We start from the raw sequence: 23,268 nt of genomic DNA, 5'->3' as shown, positions 1-23,268 counted from the left end.
ATATAAGGCAATGACGTTTAAAAGGTATTTAAGTTTTCAGTTGACTTGACTCATACTGACTTTACTTTAATTTGATAATTTGATGAAATAGTATACATTTTTTAATTTACAAAAATTCTTGTTCAGGTTAAGTTAGAATTTGTAAAAAAATGCTATAAGGTTTCCCACACTAAATGCTCAAACAATATGAATCTTACATAACATCAAATATTTTAGGGAAAGTAATGAAATACAATAATCTCTTTACCCATTGTTTATTTGGCAGCCCAACAAGAAAACAAGTGAACACAATAAAATCAATGAACTATTGAATTAGTAATATTTCATTTGTTTGCGATATTCTCAAAAATGATGTTAATCATATTCATCTTTTGGACCTGCCCAGAATCCATATCGTTTGTAGTTTGCTATCAATTTTATGGACATGAAATATATCAATTCTATCAACGAGACCATTGAGAATCCAGTGAATAATCCTAGGATACCTCCTGTATTAGATAAGAAATCTACGATTCCATACAATTCGCTCTTTTCTGTTGGTAGGAAGTATTTACTCTTGAAAGTGATTTTCACGGCTGATGCATAGTGGCTGAAATTAAATAAGAACCTTTCTAAATATGATTTTTGGGAAATTTTAGTCGAATATCAGAAAATTTGAATGATTTCGTTGCTTTGTGATGCACATGTGAGTATATTATACATAATATACCTACATATATGCAATACTGTATAATATACAATCTCTTGAATAGAGGACCACGGAATGTAATAGATACAAGGGATTTATAAAAAAATTGAACAATTCATTTTATTTTTCAAGGTCCAATCAATAATTTCAGAGATATAATAATAATAATAAATCGACTTTATTCAAAAAATGTAGGTACATACATTTGCCGTGAAAAGGCTAAGAGTAGCTATATATGATTTTTGGGTATACAGGGTGGCCACTGTTTTAATGGGATTGTATTGGTAACTTTTGAACCCTAAGAATTAGAAGGTCGGTCAAATAGAGAAAAAGTTGCATGCATAGAAGCATTATCAAGCAGTTCAAACAAATCGAGATTATCAGGGCCGGTTATTGAGATATCATAAGAAAAGTAAATTCTGTCATTTTGATTTTTCTTTTTTTCCCACTTTATTTCAAATATTATCAAAAAATGTTACAGGAATTTTTTATTCGACAGTAAATTGTTCTCAATTTGACGTAAACAGATTTCGTATCCAACGTTTCGTACTCTCTGGGCCACCCTCAACTTCATTTTTTTCCAATACGGACCTGCATATTTTATGACATTTTTCGAAATAACTTTTAACGCTGAATTCAACGATATATCATACAATGTCATTCAAAGTTGATTTTCAGGTGATTTTGACCTTTATCCAATTTTTCATTCACAATGTTATTTATGTAATAGAAATCGCGGCCCAAAAATTGAAGGCATAAAATTATCCATGTTTGTACTAAAAGAACTTGACAGGTGATTTTGAAAAAAAAACTGGTCTGGAAAAGTCGGAGGAAACCGTGTGAACTCCATTTTAAAAACGTCTACGATCCATACAAGATGTGAAAACGTTAAATTCGTCAGCATTAATTAGGTGAAAGTTCAAAAAATAGCATATTCTTTGTGAGTTATAACTTTCACAGCAATAATAACGATTGAAACAATCGCATATTATTTTTTTGAAAGGAAATTCGAATTTTCAGTCAAAAATGGTCCCTCAGTTTTGGATAAGAGTTACTCAGGAACAATTTGTTGTCCTTACGAACTATATAGGGCCAGTCAACCCGAAAAAAACTTGTTGACTTGAATTTTTCGGGAAGGTTTTGAAAAATAATACGTCGCTATAGTTCGTGTGGAGTTAATATAATTTTATTGCACTGAAATTTAGCATTTAAAGGAGAATAATCACTTATTTCATATAAAGTAATCATTATCATACCTCATTCATTGGGTTTTTTATTACAGTCAATGCTCAAAATGCCTTCCTTTTGCTCTTAAGATCAACCTTCATCTTCTCAAAAAATTCTCTTAAGATTTCGTAAGACTCTTTCCTTATTCTTGATCACTTCATAAACGCGTCTTAATGTTCATCATTATTATTATAATTTGATTTGAATCAAGGACATGGTCCTGTGAGATTCAATATACATAAAGAGCATTACAATCATACGATTCTCAAAAAATTCTCTTAAGATTTCGTAAGACTCTTTCCTTATTCTTGATCACTTCATAAACGCGTCTTAATGTTCATCATTATTATTATAATTTGATTTGAATCAAGGACATGGTCCTGTGAGATTCAATATACATAAAGAGCATTACAATCATACGAGCAGTTGGGCACAATAGAAGTACATAGCAGTGTTTAACAGACATATAGAAACGACCAAAATATGTAGGAAAAAAACAAAAAAATAAAGAACAATGATGAAAGCAAAGATATTCCAGCGTGATAAAAAAAAAATAAATATCGTCATATCGATTTTTAAAACTGTTTATAGATGGAGCATTCACAACACTAGGTGGAAGGGAATTCCAGTATTCATAAACCCAATTGGGGAGGAAATTTCTCCTCGCAGTGGAATTGAATCGTTCCTTCTTCAGCTTCAGGTTATGACCGCGCAACCGAGTGTCACAGTTTAGTGAGAAAATAGAGCATAAATCAGCGTTGATGAAATTGTTAAGGATGCGGAAAGTCATAATGAGGTCGCCACGAAGCTTGCGCCGTTCGAAAGTGTCGAGGTTTGCGATAGCCAGTCGCTGCTCGTACGAAGGCCTTACCCGGCCGAACGACATACGTGTGGCAGATCGCTGAACGGACTTCAGCAAATGACGATCGCGCACTAGCCCGGCACTCCACACTGGACCCGCGAACTCCAAAATTGGTCTGATGTAGGTTATGTATAGTTTGACCGCCGTGGTGAATGACAACCGGGAGAAAGATTTACGCAGAAGGTACATGGATGAATTAGCCCGTCTGCACACCGAAGCTATATGACTGGACCAGGTCAAATCATTCGTCACCATCACTCCCAAATCAACATGGGAATCGACACTCGATAGGGGGATATCATCAATTTTGTACTTGAGTTTTGGGTTTGACCTGCCGATATGCAACACGACACACTTCGAAATATTCAACGGGAGCAACCAGGTTCGACACCAGCTGCGCAACTCATCCAGATCACGTTGAAGTTGTTGAAAACCAGTGCAGGGGTCAGCATATATTTTGGTATCATCAGCGAAGAAAGAACTCGGCGACCTCAGAAGGCAAGGGATGTCACCAGAAACAACAGTGGGCCAATTACGGATCCCTGAGGAACACCACTCAAAACCGACCGACCAGACGAATAAGCGCCACCAACCCGAACACGAAAAGATCGACCGGTCAAAAAGGCAGAAATCCAGCGAAGCAGCCTACCCCGAATACCGGAATGTTCAAGCTTCTGTAAAAGTCTGTGGCGCGGCACACGGTCAAAAGCCTTAGAAAAGTCCAAATATATTACATCCATAGATCTTCCACAATCGATCGCAGCAGACCAGTCATTCACGCACTGCAACAGGTTAGTTATTACCGATCGACCAGGGACGAAGCCATGCTGCTCTCTAGGGATTACATTGTTTGTCAGCAGGAACTCGGTCATGTGTTGGCTAATCATTGCCTCCATCAGCTTGGCAGCGACATAGACAAGGCTTATCGGACGATAGTTATTAGGGTCTAATTTGTCACCTTTCTTGAATATAGGTGTGATGCTTGCGACGAGCCAAGATGCAGGTAAAACACCACTCTGCATACATGATGTCATGATCCTGCTGAGAGGGGCAGATACGATGGAGCTATAACTTTTCAGAAAGGACGCAGTAATTCCATCCAAACCAGGTGAAGTTGAAGAATCGAGACGGTTGATATATGATTCGACAGTTGACGGGTCGAAATTCAAATACTGGAGCGTTTCGCCAACTCGCCGGGTCAGAATGGGGGGCAAAACATCATCGTTAGGCTCGTTGGTAAATACGGAAGTGGAGTGCATACCCAACAACTCACCAACCTCCTAGTTACCAGCGCAGGTGGATCCATCAGGTCGCCGCAGCAGTGGAGTAGCAACCTTAGAGTTGAGTGCGTTCCTTACATGTTTGAACAACCGCTTTTCGTTTTCACCACCAACAATGGACTCACAATCCTCCGGACTGTGATTGCGACGGAAACGCCTCCAAAGACTGTTCTTGTGTTTGATCAGCCTTAAATGACCACTATCAATCCAGGGCTTGCATTGGTTGTGAAGTCTTGTTTTGACTATTGTATGTCTGGATATAGATGATGAGACCAGTTCGTGAAATGTGTCCCACATTGCGTTAGGATTTTTATCGGCGATCATTGGTTTCATAGATCGCCTCCTTGAATTATCTTCCAAGAAAATAATTCAATGGATTGAGATCCTGCGAACGTGGTGGTCATTCAATTGTACCACAACGCCCTATCCACCGATTTGGTGAGTTTCATATGAAACCATCAATGATGATGAAGAACGATTGAGACAAACATTACAACGCGTTTCTGACGTGATCAATATAAAAGAAGAGCCTTACGAAAGTTAAAGAGAAATTACTTGGAAAGATCTATGTATTGATAAGAGCTAGAGGAAATAAGTTTGAGCATTCATTGTAACAGGAAAATAACAAAACCGCTTGAAGACAATTTTTCAATTCTTGAAAAAGTACCTCCTCGAGTGGGACCCGAACCCGCAACCTCCGAATCACTAGTACAGCGCTGTCACCAACTGAGCCACCGAGGAAGTTGAAAGTTCAAACCATATATGAGGAACCCCTTCTCCCAGAATCGAATGTTAATTGAAATATCTCAACTATCCATCGCTGTCAGTAATAGTAGTAAATAACTATTTTACAGAGGGTAATTTGAGGTAGGTACTCAATTTCGATATTTCTTTTCCTTGTTTGTGTGTTTTCTTTTGAAGGATGATGAGTTGAAATATTTCGATATTCAATGCTACATAAAATGGATATATAAAGTAGCGTAGTATGATTGTTACCAACTCACGTTTCGAAATACTTCTTCAGATCTCCTACGTTGGCACCATTTGGATCATCCCAATTCCATTTACCCCTGGACGTTTCGGCATTGTAGTTCAAATCCGAACAAATGGGAAGACAATCACAATCGGCTGTTAAATTTCCCTTCAAAACAACACCTTTATGGTATTGCTGTGGAAAGTCAGATACTGCAAACGTCTCTAGTGAAGCAAAAACATAATTTTGTTAGATTTTGATCGAATATTGCTTCGATCGATGAAAATACTAAGACAATTTATTCCTATGAACATATGGTAACCTAAGGTGGACCTTAACTAGATGAATATGAAAAACCTATAAATGATGGCCGAGATACATTATGGGAACATACATAATGATTACTGAACTGTAACCATTCTTTCTGTAATGGTTACTGAATTGTAACCATTCTTTCAGTTAAATTCCTTCAAGTGCTCAGAAAAATCGTCAATTGGGATAAAACGGGTCTTTGATCTTTCTTGATATTCCTTCAAATTATTATTTCGAGCATTTTGCAGAAAAAATAATTATGATATTTCAAATTCGCCCGACAGTTGTTTGCTACTGGGCCTACTGGAACCATAGCCTGGTTAATAGAGCGTGTTCTTACAAATATATAAATGTATCAATCTTGAAAAAGATCCAAACTCAGGATCAAAATGTCGACAATTCAATAAGGACTAATTTGATTTGCCAACAAACACATTATTTGAAAAGAAAGTTACAAAAGTACTTGTCGGATATTTCTAAAGAAATACTTTCCTTACTAAAAATTTTTCAGATAATTCATGAAATATCTGAAATGGAGGGAAAAGAGAATTCCAAAAAAAAAATCAATTTTTATTCGATTTGTATAGAACTAATACGCTTTTTTTCTCTCAAAGATCGAAAAAAAATTATCGCAATTGTGCCAATCGCTTCTTCATTAGAGCCAAATTTCGATTCCTGGATCTTTTTTATGACAAAATCTTTCTGAAGGTGAAATCTGGAGATTAAGAAGGGTGGGCAAGTAGTTGTAAGCAAGAAGTAGGTAGTTTACTATATAGCTTAATTTCCAGATTTGGCCTCCAGTTATTACTGTTTTTTGCAGACATCAAAAGAATGCTCCACGACAAGAAATTTAATTTCAATGAAGGAATGATTGAAAGACAAATCTTTTCACAGAAAAAGAATTGAAAAGTATCCCTCTAGAGCCTAGAAGGTGGATATGTGGAATTTTTGAGAAAAAAATGTGTTTTTTCGGACTGGGCATGGGACTTGAAGAGTGAAGCGTTAATAAAATACTATTTCAAATTTTGTAGCTATGTGAGAAACAGCTTAGTGAAATCGACCACTAGCTCCTAGGCTATATGATATACTTTGAAATAGTGCAACAAATTCGTGTCAGAAATTCTAAATATCTCGAATGATCTAGAGGTGGTTTATTGGGTGATTCAAGAAGTTCATCTACCACAAGTTGAATCACATCGTGTGTCTTTCATATGACATGTTTAGCAATGGTGATCTAAATATACTTTGGTTTTAAAATATATAATGTATAATGAAATCATATTGTTATTACCAATAGCAGTCTGAAGACAGGTTCTCTTCGCAATTGGACATATACTTGTGTTTGCATCTCCTGTAAATAATTGAGACAATATTTCGTCAAATTTTATTTGTAACTAAGGCAAAGAATAACGATTGGCTGAATTATTTCAAAGGCTTATGTAACACATCCTGGAATTTTTACTCACTTGGCATATAGAAATGTGTGCATCCACATTCTTGGATTGTATAATTGGTCCAACATTCCAGATTGCAATTGGACTGAGTATATATTTTGAAATATTTCAGTTTTCTCTCTTTTCCGAAATAACAGTTCCTTTTATGTGGTGCATAGTTCCCTATTGTGTTTGTGGTTCCCATCAGTGTAGGGGTCACTTGGGCATACACTAGCTCATTGAGACCAACGGGAAAGAAAACTTGGTTTGGACGTGGTATTCGAGCAGGCATATGAAGGGTAACCTACAAAATGAAAGAATTTGTATAAAGACCTAGGATTTTCGAATAAATGTTATTTTTTTTTTAATTTGAGTTTATAGGTATTTGTACCTCTACTCTTATTGTAACAATAATAATAATAATAATAATAATAAAATTAGTTGATACACCTGATTGCTTATTTTAAGTGGGACGTTACGTTTTGGTGCTTATTAGAATAAGCACCAAAATGAAATTTTGGGCTAGGAGAAAAATTCAAATTTTTACGGAATTGAAAGTATTCGGCGCATAAGCTTAGATCATTTTTGACTCGACAGGCTGCTTCGAAAGTGTTGAAACACGATACCACCCTGTTTTCTAAATGAAAATGCCCAATCAGCCTATGATCATGTGAGCATATATATTGAAGAGACTTTTTCAACTGAAACTTTTTTAAATTGTATCATCGCTGACGGACAACCCATTATGAGATGAAAGGATTGGTTTTTGTATTGAAGGTCAGCCCACGAATCATATAGAATAAAATTTGCATTTTCTTTAAATTATCATAAAAAATTAATTCTATAATGTTTGATCCTTGTTACATATAATGAATTATTCAATAATCACCAAAGACACTTCAAAGATCCAATATAACTCACCCGCATACCCTGTAAGGAAAAATCTCTGCATGAGTAGTACACATCGGATTTTCTGGTTAGTAGAACTACAACAAGAGAATGTTTGGTACCAGTGCCTAAAACTCGTACGGGAAAATCTTTTGATGTTGGCACGTCATCCGGATAACCATCGTCTACATCCCAGTTGGCTTTTCGAGTTTTGGAATTAAAATATTTCATTCGACTTGAAACAAAAATTATAATTCAGTGAAATTGGAAGAAATATACACATAATTGATATTTTTCAACTTGAATACATGGTTAAAGAATAACTGTTTTTTTTTCCTTATTCATCAAATGTTTAGACAATTTTGAGTTACATTATAGTACATGTAGAGAGTGTCCCATTTTGTTCAACTGAATATAGGTACATATTTCGAGACATATCTATATCGAGAAACGTAAAGTTGTAGTGCAGTTTTCCATTTTCATCTTGGAAATGTTATGAGGTACGACCACAAAATTTTTTCATCAGATATTGAGATATTAGAGCTATACAGTAACTATGTCCAAATAGAAGATTAAATCAATTGGGGTAGAGTTGTCAGGAATTAATGCAAATGGATTTTAAGTGTTTTAGTAGAATATAACAAAACATGAGTGTTCTAGAAATATTTTGTTAATGATTATTTTACAGATTCGTGATAAAAAGATTTTTGTCATTTAAAAAAACCAAACATGTTATTATTTCTCTTCGAGATAAACCAAGTACACCCGTATCTTCTTGAGAATCATTTTGTTCCATTCTTGATATTTATTTGAATCAAGTTGAAGAAATTATTCCCTGAGATTGTAACACTATCACTGATTATAGTAAGTATAGTAATTCAGGTCTCAACTTACTTCAGGTCCGTGTAGATATCTTTTACATCGAGCATATTGAAGGAGTAGCAGAGACCTTCATCGGTGATCACAGGCTGCAAAATCTGTTCACATGGAATTTTTTTATCTAAGAATTTACAGTGGGAATTTTCCAGGTGGACACTTTTGCACTGAAAGAAAAACAAAAAATAATTGGAATTTAATAATACATAAATGGGTATATTAATTTCATTTAAGGTCTTTCTATTAAAATCACTTTCAACGCAAAAACAGAAAAATAAGAATATTACTCACATTCTCCAAAAAATCTGAATAATCGTCAAGGGGTTGGTTATCAGAAGAATTTCCGTAATTGCTTGCCTTACATAAGAGAGCCATATTATCGAAAAATTCATTTCTGCAACGCAAAATGAGACAATCATAGTTATATTAATATTATGTAATTTGTTAATCTCGAATTTTATTTGAATTTTAACATAGATTCAAAAAGAATCTACATTATGAGACAAAAAAGCAGGAGTTTTAACAATGGCGTTTTTGTGTTCATTAAATATTTCAGAAATACATTCGAATAAAAATAATAGTCATTTTATTGAGAAATAAAACTCATCATGTGTTGTATTGAGTAGATAGTATTTGTATACCATAAGGGTGTACATAATTGTTAGTTTGTGTCATGGATCAATTAAGAGGTAGCAAATGCAAAATGAACATAAAAAAACCTTTCTTATATTCTGATTGCTGATTTACACAGTCCAGCTTAAGAGGTGAAATCCAGGAGATGATAGAGAATCGAAAACTTATATGAATTTGCTCAGTGGGAATCTGGGAAATGCTTAATTCACAAATTGAACCACAAAATTGCAGAAAAATCGTTTTAGAATCTATGGTAGATATATAGGGGAATACTTGAAACAATAATTTTACAAAAACTCTGAAGTGAATCCAGATACCTATGATCTGCTTTCTGATATTTTAGTACTTATTTGAGAAATAGGGATCGAGGTTTTTTAGATTTTCTCTACGTCTTATAGATCTCGAGATGCTTCAGTGAGTATCGAAATTGATACACCCTATACAGGGCATTCAAGTTTGTCTAGCAATTCAAATAAATTTTATTAGGACTCCATTTTTAGCATGGTACCAAGTTTTATGATGGAAACTATTTTTTTATTCTGCCAGTTGCGTCCATGTTGTATGTGTACACATTAATGTCTGATAATAATAATAAGTTTTTGAGGATATTATTTAAATACTTCTAAGAAATCAGCAATACTGAAAATACAGACGATACTGTGAATACACTTTTAATTATATTATAGGTTTCTCCAATAAGTGTCCTGAATGCCAATGCGACAATTCTGCTTAACAGGGTGTTTCATTTTATACCCAAGCATTGGTAATTCGCAGAATTCGACATAGTGTAATCGCATTTCACTGAATATTATTTTGCAAGTTCCTTGAAACGAATTTAAAATTGAAGCAAATTCCTCAGGTAGGAAATTGAGGGAAATTTGCAGCTGTTGGGCACTTCAATAATTTTCAGATATTAATGTTATTTTATTATTGGAGAAATTTTTTTAAATAATTGCATATTTCACAAACGTGAGAATTAACAGCACATCAGCAGAAAAATTGAAAAATAATATTCAAATGCGAATACACTGTCGAATTCTCTGGATTGTCGGTAACGAAAATTGATATTGTTGGATCATTTCAAATTTACATTCTCGAGAGGTCGAGAGTTCGAATCCCCACAGAGATTCATTGAAATCGCAACAAAATTTTTTTTGTGATAATTTTATACTATTTTAAACAATTTGGAATGCTTCGACAGTGCAATTTCAAATTTTGGCCATCATAGCTCAACTACTTGTTTTTCAATTATGTTAGAGGACCGAAGGAGAAATTTGGATGGCGGTTATGAAGGAACCGTTTGATATATTTCGATAATGTTTTCATATTCGTATTAGGTATAAAAAAAAGCATAATCGTGTCAAATTTAATCAATCTTGGGTGAAATTGTTTTTTCGCTGTAGACATGTTGAAAAAATTTTTGTTCGATTTTTTGAAAAAATTTTTTCATAGAAATTCTAAAAAAAAATAATTAATTCAGAACATGAAATTCAATTTGACCATCAAGGAAAAACATTTCAAACTTTGCAGGTTTTCCGCAATTTTGAATTTTTTTTTTCAAGGTTCTTTACCTTTTCTGAATTGAGCACTCAAAAATACTCTGATTTGACCAAAAATCGTAACTTCAAAGGTTATACGTAACTGACGGTGCACGCCCTGTATATCTCGCTTATGCTTCGAAAACGAGGTATAGGTCATAAAGCAAAAATGATTGTCTCGATGTCATCTACATGTCTATATAGGTTTGTCTGTTATTGAATGAAACACCCTGAATATAGCCTCCGAAGTGAAAATGGGCCTGATAGCTGAAGATGAAAATACGGATAATTTTGATGCATTTCCAGCACCCAATCAGCGCAGATATATGACGTTGCTGGTGATTGACCCAATTTACTCATTATTCAACACAAATTTCAAAAGCCTTGAGACCCAAGATCTTATGCAAAATATGATATAATGTCGTGAAATTTTTAATTCCCAAAATCGACGAGAAAACAACAAACCTGTATTTCCGTCAACACTACGGGCTAAAGCAAAGTATTTATAAGAAAGCAATAAGATGTATCGTCAACACTTGATACTTGTATATTGTCGATATTTACAATCCTGCTTAATGAACAAATTTTGTTCATCACAAAAAAAAATGGAAATTTGATATCTAGGTCAGAAGGAAATACTATTAAATTCAAATGATCACTCAAGATTCAATGAGAAACAGATTGTAGGTACTCAACTTCTTGAAAAATACCTTCTCAGTTCTACATGAAAAATTTTCTGTCATCAAATATTAATTTATTTGAAAAAATTACTATTAATCTTGAAGATTTCGATTGAATAAAAAACCCTCAAGCACAATATTGTATCTAGCATCCTCTTTGGTACAATATTATACCTCTAAAACAGATATCGATGGAAAATTGAAGACACCTTGGATTTTTGCAAATCATCAAAATGGTAAGATGCAAAAGAAAAAAAGATTATCTACTTACTCTAATATTGATACTTCGTTTCCTCTGCCTGCTCTGCGCAATCTCAACACTTTCGAGTAATTCACACAAGAGCGAGTTATTTTGGATTCTGGGCATATCGTAACAGCTGGAAATGGGACCTTGTGAATGGCAGTATCCTTGGTTGCTAAAGATACTAACACAGGGGTTTCAATCCATTTTTTGCAAACTTCAAATATCATATAGCTGCATCCTCCGACGCAACAAAGAAATACAAGAATCCACCAGCATCTATGATAGAAATCGACCATGTCATTATTATTATCGTCATTAAAAAAATTAGAAAAACACTGACTTGAGGTCGAAGAATTTCATATTGTTATAAGAGGACTCCATAAAGGGCCTAGTTCCAAATTCGTCATAAACTGCCAAAATTTCTACCCGATCAGATTTGTTATTATGGAAATAGTAGGCATTTCTTTTTTCCTACTCATCTTGAATATTCTATAATTCTAAAAACGTCTTCTGCTTGAAATTTTACTCGGAGTTTGAAATTGTTATTTTATATCTACACCCAAAATTTCATTTCCGACGATTTTGTGGTCACGACAATATTGAATAATATTTTTTTTTTCGTATTATTCATGAATTTTCTTTGTTTCTGGCTACATGATCAACATAAAATTTGACATGAAGCATGTAATTCAACATTTCATTTTGATCGAATGTGTAGTTTTGAAATTATCATGAAAACTCCTATTGAGTTTTTGCGCCCTTCAACAAACTTAAATGCGACATTCGAGATCCAAACCTACCTTGAAGAATCAAGTTTCTAGGTATTTCCGTTTGAGAGTTATCGTATTCATCGGACAGATGAGCAGAGTTAGAGGCCGCATACTTGGGCACAGACTTTCAAAGAAATATTCACATAAATCTTATTTTCCTTTGTGTAAGAGGTGTTAATTTTTTTTCTCCAATTCTGTGGTTATTCCGTTCATTCTTCCACATCTTGTAGAACAAAATCGTGCGAGAATATATCAGAAACGCACAGTTTTCATGGTAATATTTTATTATTCTATGTTGGTACTCCGAACTTTCCGCCACGGCTTTATCTGTCAATTTATCAATTTGCCTTAAAGAAATCAGTTCTGCCAACCAACATTTTTCAATGCAAAAATCACTAAATTATATTTTTGGAAATATTTCATTAATTTCAATGAAAATGCAATGAATTAGAGAAAATAATGTATAATACTCGTACAGAAGGCTCATTCTACCACTCGTTCATTCAAAAACTCGCCACTTCGTGGCTCGTTTTTGAACTCGTGGAAGAATATCAATACCTTCTGCACTTGTATTATAAATAACTATTTTAGATGCACAAAATTTTAGCGGAGCAATGGTTTCGAGACTCAAGAAAAGCGATAGAAATGTTCTTATTACAGACCAAAATGTTTTGATATAATATGTTATACACTGTGTTCGTAAAGTATTTAACAAATTCATTTTTAGCTAAACAGACCATTTCAAAGAATAATCCGGAAACACGTCGATTTTTTATTATAATTTACCGTATTTTGAAATAATAATCTAATATACATGGTGAATTACTTTCGAGTAATGACGTCACCGTCATTTTTTTTTTCAAATCGAACACCCCCATTTTGTCTCAATTTTCCGATTACTCTAGCTGAGCTGATTCCAAAAATGTATCACATATTGATTCCAATTGGTACAGGGTGGACAAAAATACAATAGTTTTGTGTGTGCTCATAAAGTAACGCGTAACATTCTTTATAAGTTAAATTAACAATATTATCAAAAATACTTATTGTCTAGCGGCAATTGGTTTGAATATAACACCCTGTAGTTTGTTACATTTTTAGATTAATAAAAATGTATAAAATAAGAAATAATTTCTTTCATGTTATGTCTGCTAGACCACAAGTACCAAACATGTTTGGAAACAGCTCATTTCTATTGATCTAAAAATATAACAAACTACAGGGTGTAACATTCAAACCAATTGCCGCTAGACAATGAGTTTTTTTGATAATATTGTTAATTTAACTAATGAAGAATGTTACGCGTTACTTTATATGAGCACACACAAAACTAATGTATTTTTGTCCACTCTGTACCAATCTTAATCAACATGTGATACATTTTTGGAATCAGCTCAACTATAGTAATCGGAGAATTGAGACAAAATGGGGGTGTTCGATTTGAAAAAAAAAAATAACGGTGACGTCATTACTCGAAAGTAATTCACCCTGTATATAAGATTATTATTTTAAAATACGGTAAATTATAATAAAAATCGACGTGTTTCAGGATTATTCCTTAAAATGGTTTGTTTAGCTAAAATGAATTTATTCCATACTGTACGGACACAGTGCATATCATCCTAGATACTAAAAATTGAAGTACAATGTCATAAGTTTCCTATTTAATACTATTTGTCAAAACAAGTTTACTCACCTTTCAAAAAGGGAATTACCGTCCTTCGTTACATAAGCAAGTCCTTGTATTGTGGAAACGTCACAATATTCCTTCAAGTATGTTTTCACATGACGAAAGCGTTTCTTCGCCTTTCGGTTTTTCACCGCTGTTTCTCCAATCTCAACACTCTGAACCTCCATTTTATAATATCTCAATTCGATTGAATAATTATTCTGGACTTTTCCTGGTTATAACTAATAATACTATCACGATAATAACGAAAACTAGTTGGGAAACGAGGAATCGATTAATTTCATGTAATAAATTCACAGTAAACTTTTACCCAAAACTTTTCCTGTTCAGTTTCTGTCGATTATCACTCAGATATATGTATGTGATATCGAAATAATGTGTTTATAACATTCTTCCCATTGTCGATTGATATTCCGAACTGGGTTTCTATTTTAATTAATGTTTATTTTAATTTTCCAGCCTCTACTCTATTATGTGGCCATTGCGTTTGTTTCACGCAAGTTTTGGCTGGATACCCTTACTTTCCATCAACGAATTAATTTTGATCATGTTAATTGATGTTGTTTCTCTTTAATTCCTGTCTGTATCACAAGCCCGAAAGTACTTCCAGTTCTACTATTTTTCGCGAAAAAAATCTATGTTGCAAATAATGTAGAACATGCAGTAAATATTATTTTACAAATGTCCTTAATAATTCCCTTTCTCCACGACTACTATACAGGGTGATTCATTGGTAAATGAGCGGAAGCTAAGGATAGATAGAGGACAGTGAAGCGAGTTAGAATAACCTTGAACGATCTATCTCTCGTTATAATCGGGATACAGGGAATTTTATTGATTTTGTCTATTTCTTCAATTACCCATATATTTCGAACCATTCTATATATTTTCATGATACATGGTATGCTTATTTGCTGCAACAACTGCTTCATAAAAGCATATTTACTGATTTTTTATTCAGGTCTGGCCTAGGAAAATTTATAAATAAGATTCAACCTAAAAAAAAACCCTGTATATCAAAATTTCTTGAATTCGATAGGATATTCGAATGAAGAAAAATCTAAAGAGCAGGTATTTCTGCAAGTGATTCTAATATTCGATAAATCTAATTAAATATGAATATTCAGACACCATAGTAAACAAATTTTCGAAAAAATTGAATTTCATTCGGTATTTATTGATTTTATCAAATTTATTGAAGTTTTGGGATCACAAAATTGAAACAACGAAATACAGAAGTTTTTGGAGAAGGTCTATGTATAAATAGACAGATACAGAAGCTGTATCTATCGTTTATTTGTATCGAGTAAACTTCTTATTTTGTAACGACAAATAAAATAAGTTAGGATTCAAGTCGGAGCAGAAGCTTCGACTTATTTTAAACTTATTTTCAACTGGCCTGCAAGGATGCAGGCCAGTTCTATCCAACGATAAAAACAATTTTCTTTCAAGAAATTGGTCACAATGGTCTTCAAATTAAGTGCAGCATCATCATGTTGAAAATACATGCTTCCGACATCAACAGCTGCATCAAGCAAAACATGTAAAACAATTTGAAGAAAGTCAAAATAAATTTCGCCTGTTAAAAAGGGTAGAAACACGTACGGATTTACCAATCTATTATTAAAACACGAAAACACCACACCAAACATCAAATGAGACCTGTATTGACATTTTTGTAGCAAAAGGATTTGGTTGGACACGGACATGTGATTTTTGAAATTATTAATAACATCTCTGGCAAATTTTGTCCATCACCAAAGAAACATCCGTATGAAATTGTTAGATTACACAAAATCCACCTAAAAACTAGTCGAGCTATTTCATCGTCTAACTCTAATTTCTGAACTTTTCACATTAGGTACTACTATATTTATTGAGTCTTAAAATAGCATCCGGAAGTTCGTGAAATACCTTGCTCCCTTTACTTTTTTCTCCTCTATCCGAATATCCTATCAAATTCAAGAAATTTTGATATACAGGGTGATTTTTTTGGATAACTTTCATACGAAATGTGTGGCTCAAAGTTCATTATGTATGCCAAAATAGTCAAGATGAAATCTTTCCACAACGTCTGAAATAGTTTTTTTCTCAGTCTTTTGAATGTATTCGCCAGATAAAACAAAATTTATCGAGATATTTTAAACAGCTATGTACGTTTGCTTGTGAATGTTACTCATTTAATTCTGTGTTTTTAAACTATACTATCAACTGACGAAGATGTACCTACATATTTTGTAGGTCGAGATCTTGAAAAGTTTTTTTGTTATTTCACTGAATACAAGTGGATACAATATGTTTTGATATATTTTTATTTGGCATATTTGCAGCTCAATAATTTTTTTTGTGTGTTATAATTCTTCAGAAATGTGAAACCTCACCAGAAAGTATCATATATCACAACATTTATAATGTTCATTTCAAGTTATTAATATTCCCTACAATCGCATGAAATGAAACTACATAAAACTCATTATTAGATGTATTTATGCATGTCTTCAAATATTATTAAAATAATATTGACCCTCCATCGAACTGAAACAAATCTTATTGTATCAATCAACAGAATTGGGCAAAAATTCAAAATCTGACAAATTTTATTATAATATTAAAATTATAGATATTTTCTTTCAATCTTCTTTGTCTCCATACCATCTTCCTATGAGTCTCATGTTACCAAACATCCTTAGAGTGCAAAAGTAGAGTATTTCCATAAAGGACAGTATCGAGAATCCAGAAAAAAGCCCTAGTAGACCTCCAAAATTGCTGAGAAAGTCGGTTGGACCATAAAGTTCATTTCTTTCGGTTGTGGAAACGACATTGGTATCCAAATATATTGTTATAAGTGAATAATCATATCTGTAAAATAAATTAGATAGTTCTTTATGTTAACTTTGAAACGGGTACAATTTATTATTGTTCATGGTTAGTATGTTCTATTGTTATAACGTCAAATTAACCCCGTTGCTAAAACGCAAAACCAAGAATCGAAAGGGCGCAACTGTGCGCTTCGAATTCGGCGGGAGACATGCGCTACTGGAGTCATCTATTCACAAACAGCGGGAACTTAGTTGGACACCCAGTATTCAAATATAAACTTCAAAACTTTGTTTTCCCTCGGCTTAGATATGTTATCACCTTACTTTTAAATAACGTTCCCGTGAAATAGTCATGTCAAAGACCACTCGAGATAAGATTTATGCAGATACTAAAGTGGTGAAATTATATCTCTAGTGGAATAACATAAGATTTTATCTGCCTGCAATGTTTAAATTCATTCCTTATAATTAGGTTAGTTTTCAATATAACACCTGCCTGTCAAGCTGTATACCGCTAGGAAGGTTTTTCCTTATACATAGCAGTATAATTATGAGACAAACAAAAAGGCGGATGAGCTACAGTGTTTTTCGGAAAATCATCTTATTGGACTCACCTGAGTATAAAAATTTACTTCGATTGAACAACTGAAAACCATATTTTTTTGAAAACTGAGCTGAGGGTTGTCAAATTTCAATGTGTGTTTGTAAAAATCATCTATCTTTGACGGTCAGTTGCGGCTAAACTGCTTTAACGATTTCAAATTTTCAAATGCCATCAGGAACTAAATTCAAATTCTTCGAAGAGGGAGAACACAAAATTTTAGATAGGATATAAACCTTTCGAGTTGAAAGAAAAATACTGGAAATAAATACGAAAATTTCGCGTTTTTTCGGCTCTAAAATCTGAAGCACAACCTAAAAACCGTCGCTACCCGTTATTCAGGACTCGCAAAAGGGGTTAAAACGATTTCTAGCTCTTGAGCAATTATTAGGGGCTAAAGCACTAATTTGCCTAAGCACTAGTCGAATACGCTACCTATATGTTTCTCTAATTCTGTGATTATTCCGTTCATTCTTCCACATCTTGTAGAACAAAATCGTGCGAGAATATATCAGAAACGCACAGTTTTCATGGTTATATTTTATTATTCTATGTTGGTACTCCGAACTTTCCGCCACGGCTTTATCTGTCAATTCATCAATTTGCCTTGAAGAAATCAGTTCTGCCAACCAACATTTTTCAATGCAAAAATTCTAAAATATATTTATGGAAATATTTCATTAATTTCAATGAGAATGCAATGAATTAGAGAAAATAATGTATAATACTCGTACAGAAGGTTCATTCTACCACTCGTTCATTCCAAAACTCGCCACTTCGTGGCTCGTTTTTGAATTTTGAACTCGTGGAAGAATATCAATGCCTTCTGCACTTGTATTATAAATAACTATTTTGGGTTGACAACACTTAAGCAGAAGGCATTAATATTCTTCCATGAGTTCAAATGAATGAACAAATATTAGAGTGAGATTTCTATACGAATAATATATATTCATTTCTTTAATTCGCTGAATTTTTGTTGAAATTGATGGAATATTTCCATTTATATCATTTAGTGATTTTTGCATTGGAAAATTTTGATTGGCGGAACTGTTTTCTTAATCACAAATTTGACAGATATTAGTTAACATATAATAATGAAATACATTTTTCCATAAACTCGTATGAAACTCAAGGTTTGCCACAGAATTAGAGAACAGTGCTAATCAAACGTTCGTAAGACAATGTAGACGCTAGACAAATTGCTCTACGAGACCGTTTTGGCACTTCCTACCAAATAGCTCTGTAATGGTTTGATCAACATGGTAAACCTTTTATTATAAAAATATTTCGCTTCATACGACTTACGGAGAATGTTCTTCCGAGATTTCTTCAATATCAGATTCTCTCCAGTTATAATCTGTAGAACTAGCAGTACCCTTGTAGGTGATGTCATTACAGGATCTAAGACAGCCACATCTAGCGTCATCGTCATCTTCTAATAAAGGAACCAATTGTCTCTTTTTGCGCTGTGTCCTTTTTTCTGTCTCATTCGTTTCAGTGCTATTTCTGACAACATTGGTCTCTAAATATGATGTCCTCAGGATTTGAGCTTTTTTGTTTGACTCTTTAAGTTTCGACCGAAGCTTCATCAAATTGTACTTTTCTGAAACATTTTCATGATTCAATTCAATGTAATGAGACATTAGAGTGAATATTGTTTTAACAATAATGCAACCAATCGATTTTAACCGACAATAAGTTATACCTATACTAAAGTTTTATACTGAATTCGGCCATTCATTTCTTTAGAGCAGATAGATACGATCTGCCAATTATTTCAAGAAAATTTGTATTTATTTGAGAGAGAAAACGTCATTCAAAAAAAGGAAGAAGTAAGGAGCATTTAGCTTTAAATCAATAGTATATTATTTCATAAGGAGGAGAAGTGTCACTTGTCATGGCGAGCCTGTGTTTACCCTCCAAAAGTAGTGAGGCGGGTAATTGAAGACATTTCTCCTCCGAATGAAATATGTTGTTCCTTTTTCCATAGTTTGAAATTCAAAAAAATCTGGACATCCGACATTGAATAAATATTATATCAACGATTGTAATAATTATGATCAATGGAAAATTTGCCTTATTACGGTTGTAATGCTAAATTAATTTTGACAGAAATGAGGTACTATAGTTAATAGTTATAGCGATAACTAGCTAGCAGTGGCTAGCCAAAACTTTTTCCTCCAGCAAACGGATAAGTAACTCATCATTAACATACAACACATTTTGAAAATAAGCTCTTATTTCAATTCAATTTCAAGAAAAAAAATTAAATCGCAGAAATCCATTTCGAAATTTATATGATATTAAAGTTTATAGCACGTATTATACGTACAGAACTCCAAAGACATTGAAGTACTGTCGATCTTAACTAAACCACTAGATTCATTTTCCTAATAAATACTCATTCATTTGACTCACAATCAACACTCTTGACAGCCTTCATATCACATAACTTTCATAACTATTATAATTTTTAGAGCATTGAAATGAAAGTTTATCTTTGAGATTTTTTACTATTTACCTATTTTTTCGATATACTACTTGAACTTTTTATGGATCTAAAAACGCAATCGACAAGACAAGAAATTTCATTTTGTTCGTACATGTTATCACAGGAATATTGGGTTTTTTTTTCTTCAATATTCTCTTGAATTGTCTATGGTTCGATCAGTTCGAAACTCTGCACGAAGCTGGAAACCGTAGCTAAGTTTGCAGAATGCAAAAAATTAATATTGGGTAATCGGGATATTCTACCGAGCGATGAACAAATTGAAAGCAAAATTGATAATAACATAGGGGAAATAATCATTAACAAGATACCAACAATTTCGATTATGTACAAAAAATAAGATTCATTTATGATTGGCAAGAAGAAAATTACTTGCATGAGGTGTGAATGAATAGTAGAAATATATAATATGAATGACTTGAACAAAAAAACACAATAGATAATCATATGAATGAATACAAAATGAATGCTCTATCAACAAAAATTTGTATCACGGAATCCATAGCCGAATTGCTAGGCAGAATTTCATGAGATTGGAAAAAAAGGTTTTTTTTCATTTTGAAGACAAGCATTTTTCGGCGAAGTTGGCATCCGTAGGGATGCCACTTTTTCATGTACAGTCGATACGTCGTGGGAAGGTTGAGTATAGGCAAAAATATTAAGGCGACAAAATTTCTTATCCTTTCTTGGAATTTCTCTAAACAGATATAATATATACTATGTACAGGATGGGCAAATAAGCGAGGTAAGCGGCTATATCTCAGGATCCACTCATCGTAGAGACTTGCGGTAAATCAACAAGATATTGAGATTTCAGACGAGATCTAATTTGCTCAAAAATGTTGAGCTAAACCGAAGTTACAGGCACTTCAATCACTTCTCCCTTTCACCTACCCTTATTTGATGTCGTAAAATCGAAAGTAACAATTCAAAAAGATAGAGAATTTTACAAGGATTACAGTGATGATATTTTTTCTTCAACTTCATATGAAACATTTTCGAGTAAAATTCATTTTTCTACTCGACGATAGCTATTACGCCCCTTAGCGGTAGAGGTATGAACTTCAAACAATTTCCAGTGTGTTTTCTTGTACACTTTAGTGGTAAAAATTTTTACCGCAAGTCCCGAAAATTCATGATAAATAGAAAAAAAATTAGCATAATTACCAAGAGTGTAGATCACACAATATCGCATCCCTATTCCACATATAGGCTTTGAAGCTTCCCCTGAAAAAATCACAAATGTATTTCTTTTTCACCCAAGAATAAAAAGAACATACTAGGCATATGAAAAGGTACACATCCGCATTCTTTCAGCGTGTAATTAGCAAGGCATTCAACTTCACAATTAACTTTAGAATAAACCTTGAAGAATTTTAGGAATTTTTCTCCCTCAAAATAGCAATCTCGGTTATGTGGATCATAATCTTGGACCACTTCGGATGTAGACATCATATGGGGATTCACGGTTATGGTGGTTGATTTACCGAAAGGAGCCATATGGTATTCTAATGCTGGTCTTGGCACTCTAGTCGGCATATGCAGGCTGACCTTAAACATCGAAAAAGTACATATAGTCATATACATGGACTGAATGAATGAGTGCGAACTAATTGAGAAATTTTGCGATAGAATTATGTCAATATTAGGAAAAAATATACCCAATGGGTGTAGGTATTTTAATATGAAGTTGTGAAATGGTTGTGTAATTAACCGTTTAATATCAGTAAAAATATCACGTCTAAATACAGTTTTATCATAATATCAATACAAACGTTGATCGAACACTTAAATGAATAAATAATATAAATCTATTTTTGTTATATAAAATACTTCAATATATAAACAGTTATTTATATATTGTATTTAACATAACAAAAATAGATAAGACATATGAATTATCCGGGTTATATTTTTGGTACCTTCTGGATATTCCAAATATAAGGTTTGGCGAGATGTACTCGACCCAAGTTAATTTTTTGAGGGTATTTTGTTTTTCATCCTGAAATCACTGATTGAATCGTCAGTTTGGAACTCAGTGACCACTACCAAATACACCCTCAATTTTTATACCGGAGGACTTTGCCTGAAGTGAATAAACCTAAAGCTTACAGCATGCTTCACCTATCCATGTTCTAATCTCGCTCATCACTGCTTGGCTCTAGTATTCCAACATAAAATGACAAATTCAGTGTGTTATGGGTGACTTTGCTGGACTAGCAGAGTCACTACAAATGTATATATAATATAGTAAACTGCTTTAGTGAATGTAAAAATGTTCAGACATCACACATGAATATCAAGATTATCATTATTGTACATCTGGATTAGGTACTCAAAATAGCTCTTTGTACTATAGATCTTCATCCTCATAACAAAAATAACAGAAATTCAAATTTTGTACGGGGTGATTCACGTAAGCGGGTATCTGGATTTGTGATTAATTCTTTGAGCAAAACTAGAAATGACCCATCAATATAATCGTATTATTTAAGGACTATCTAAATATATTATTATATAGTTGGTCTATATATTTTTGCTGACTGACGTCTTTCAGATTTTCAAACAACTTATTTAAGACTGATTTCCATAATTTGAGAAAATAATGAGAGTTATTTCTGAAAATCTGACCAGAACAAGACAGTACAAAACTAGCACAAGTATTGGAAGCAATTTTCGTAAAAAAAAAAACCAAATTGCAGGTCTAACTTTCTTCAATTTTTTTTTCACGGAAATTTCGAGGCCTCAACTTCTCTTAAGTGTGGCATAACATTTTACACATATTTTCATAAGATAAATCGGAATATAGATGAGTTTTTTTTATTTTCGAGACTTACTATGAAACTCAAAAAATTTATGACTAGAGAAAAACATAGGTCCTGGTCTAGATTTTAAATGAATTTTGTGATTGTCTGGGACATTCTAGGAAAAATTCTCAAAGCACAACATCGGACATGTATTGAGAAATCTATTTCATATTCAATAAAAATATTTTGGGGAATATTTTGAGAATTGTATGTAACAAAAAAAGTCAATGGCATAAAGTAGCACAAACCTAGCACATCACAATTCAGCACAAAAAAAAACGCCTTTTATGTAAGTAACCATTCGTTTCGTGACTTATCCTTTGACACGAGTCGAGCTCCACGACATAACTAACCACAACTTTGCTTCTCCACACATGTCATCTAGAATAAAGCATCCTTTTCGTGAATATTTGAGACACTATTCTGTTGACACGA

The 23,268-nt window shown here is 33.3% G+C and overlaps 1 protein-coding gene across 1 annotated transcript in view; it reads right to left on the bottom strand.

The window, feature by feature from the left end:
* Positions 1–238: 238 nt before the first annotated feature.
* Positions 239–23,268, bottom strand: part of LOC123683114 — a 32,646-nt gene continuing 9,616 nt past the window's right edge. The window contains exons 7-20 of the mRNA XM_045622013.1: positions 21,307–21,577; positions 21,194–21,253; positions 18,823–19,120; positions 16,727–16,953; positions 15,494–15,619; positions 14,101–14,305; positions 11,662–11,910; positions 8,831–8,933; positions 8,558–8,706; positions 7,697–7,898; positions 6,809–7,079; positions 6,634–6,693; positions 5,062–5,254; positions 239–589 (exon numbers count right to left, since the gene is read on the bottom strand). Coding sequence (XP_045477969.1) covers positions 355–589; positions 5,062–5,254; positions 6,634–6,693; positions 6,809–7,079; positions 7,697–7,898; positions 8,558–8,706; positions 8,831–8,933; positions 11,662–11,910; positions 14,101–14,305; positions 15,494–15,619; positions 16,727–16,953; positions 18,823–19,120; positions 21,194–21,253; positions 21,307–21,577 — 2,649 coding nt within the window. The 3' untranslated portion in view covers positions 239–354. The remainder of the gene's footprint in view (positions 590–5,061; positions 5,255–6,633; positions 6,694–6,808; positions 7,080–7,696; positions 7,899–8,557; positions 8,707–8,830; positions 8,934–11,661; positions 11,911–14,100; positions 14,306–15,493; positions 15,620–16,726; positions 16,954–18,822; positions 19,121–21,193; positions 21,254–21,306; positions 21,578–23,268) is intronic.

This window comes from Harmonia axyridis, chromosome 6 (genome assembly GCF_914767665.1).
Source record: "Harmonia axyridis chromosome 6, icHarAxyr1.1, whole genome shotgun sequence".
Lineage (NCBI taxonomy): Eukaryota > Metazoa > Arthropoda > Insecta > Coleoptera > Coccinellidae > Harmonia > Harmonia axyridis.
This window is presented reverse-complemented; position numbering and strand designations above follow the sequence as displayed.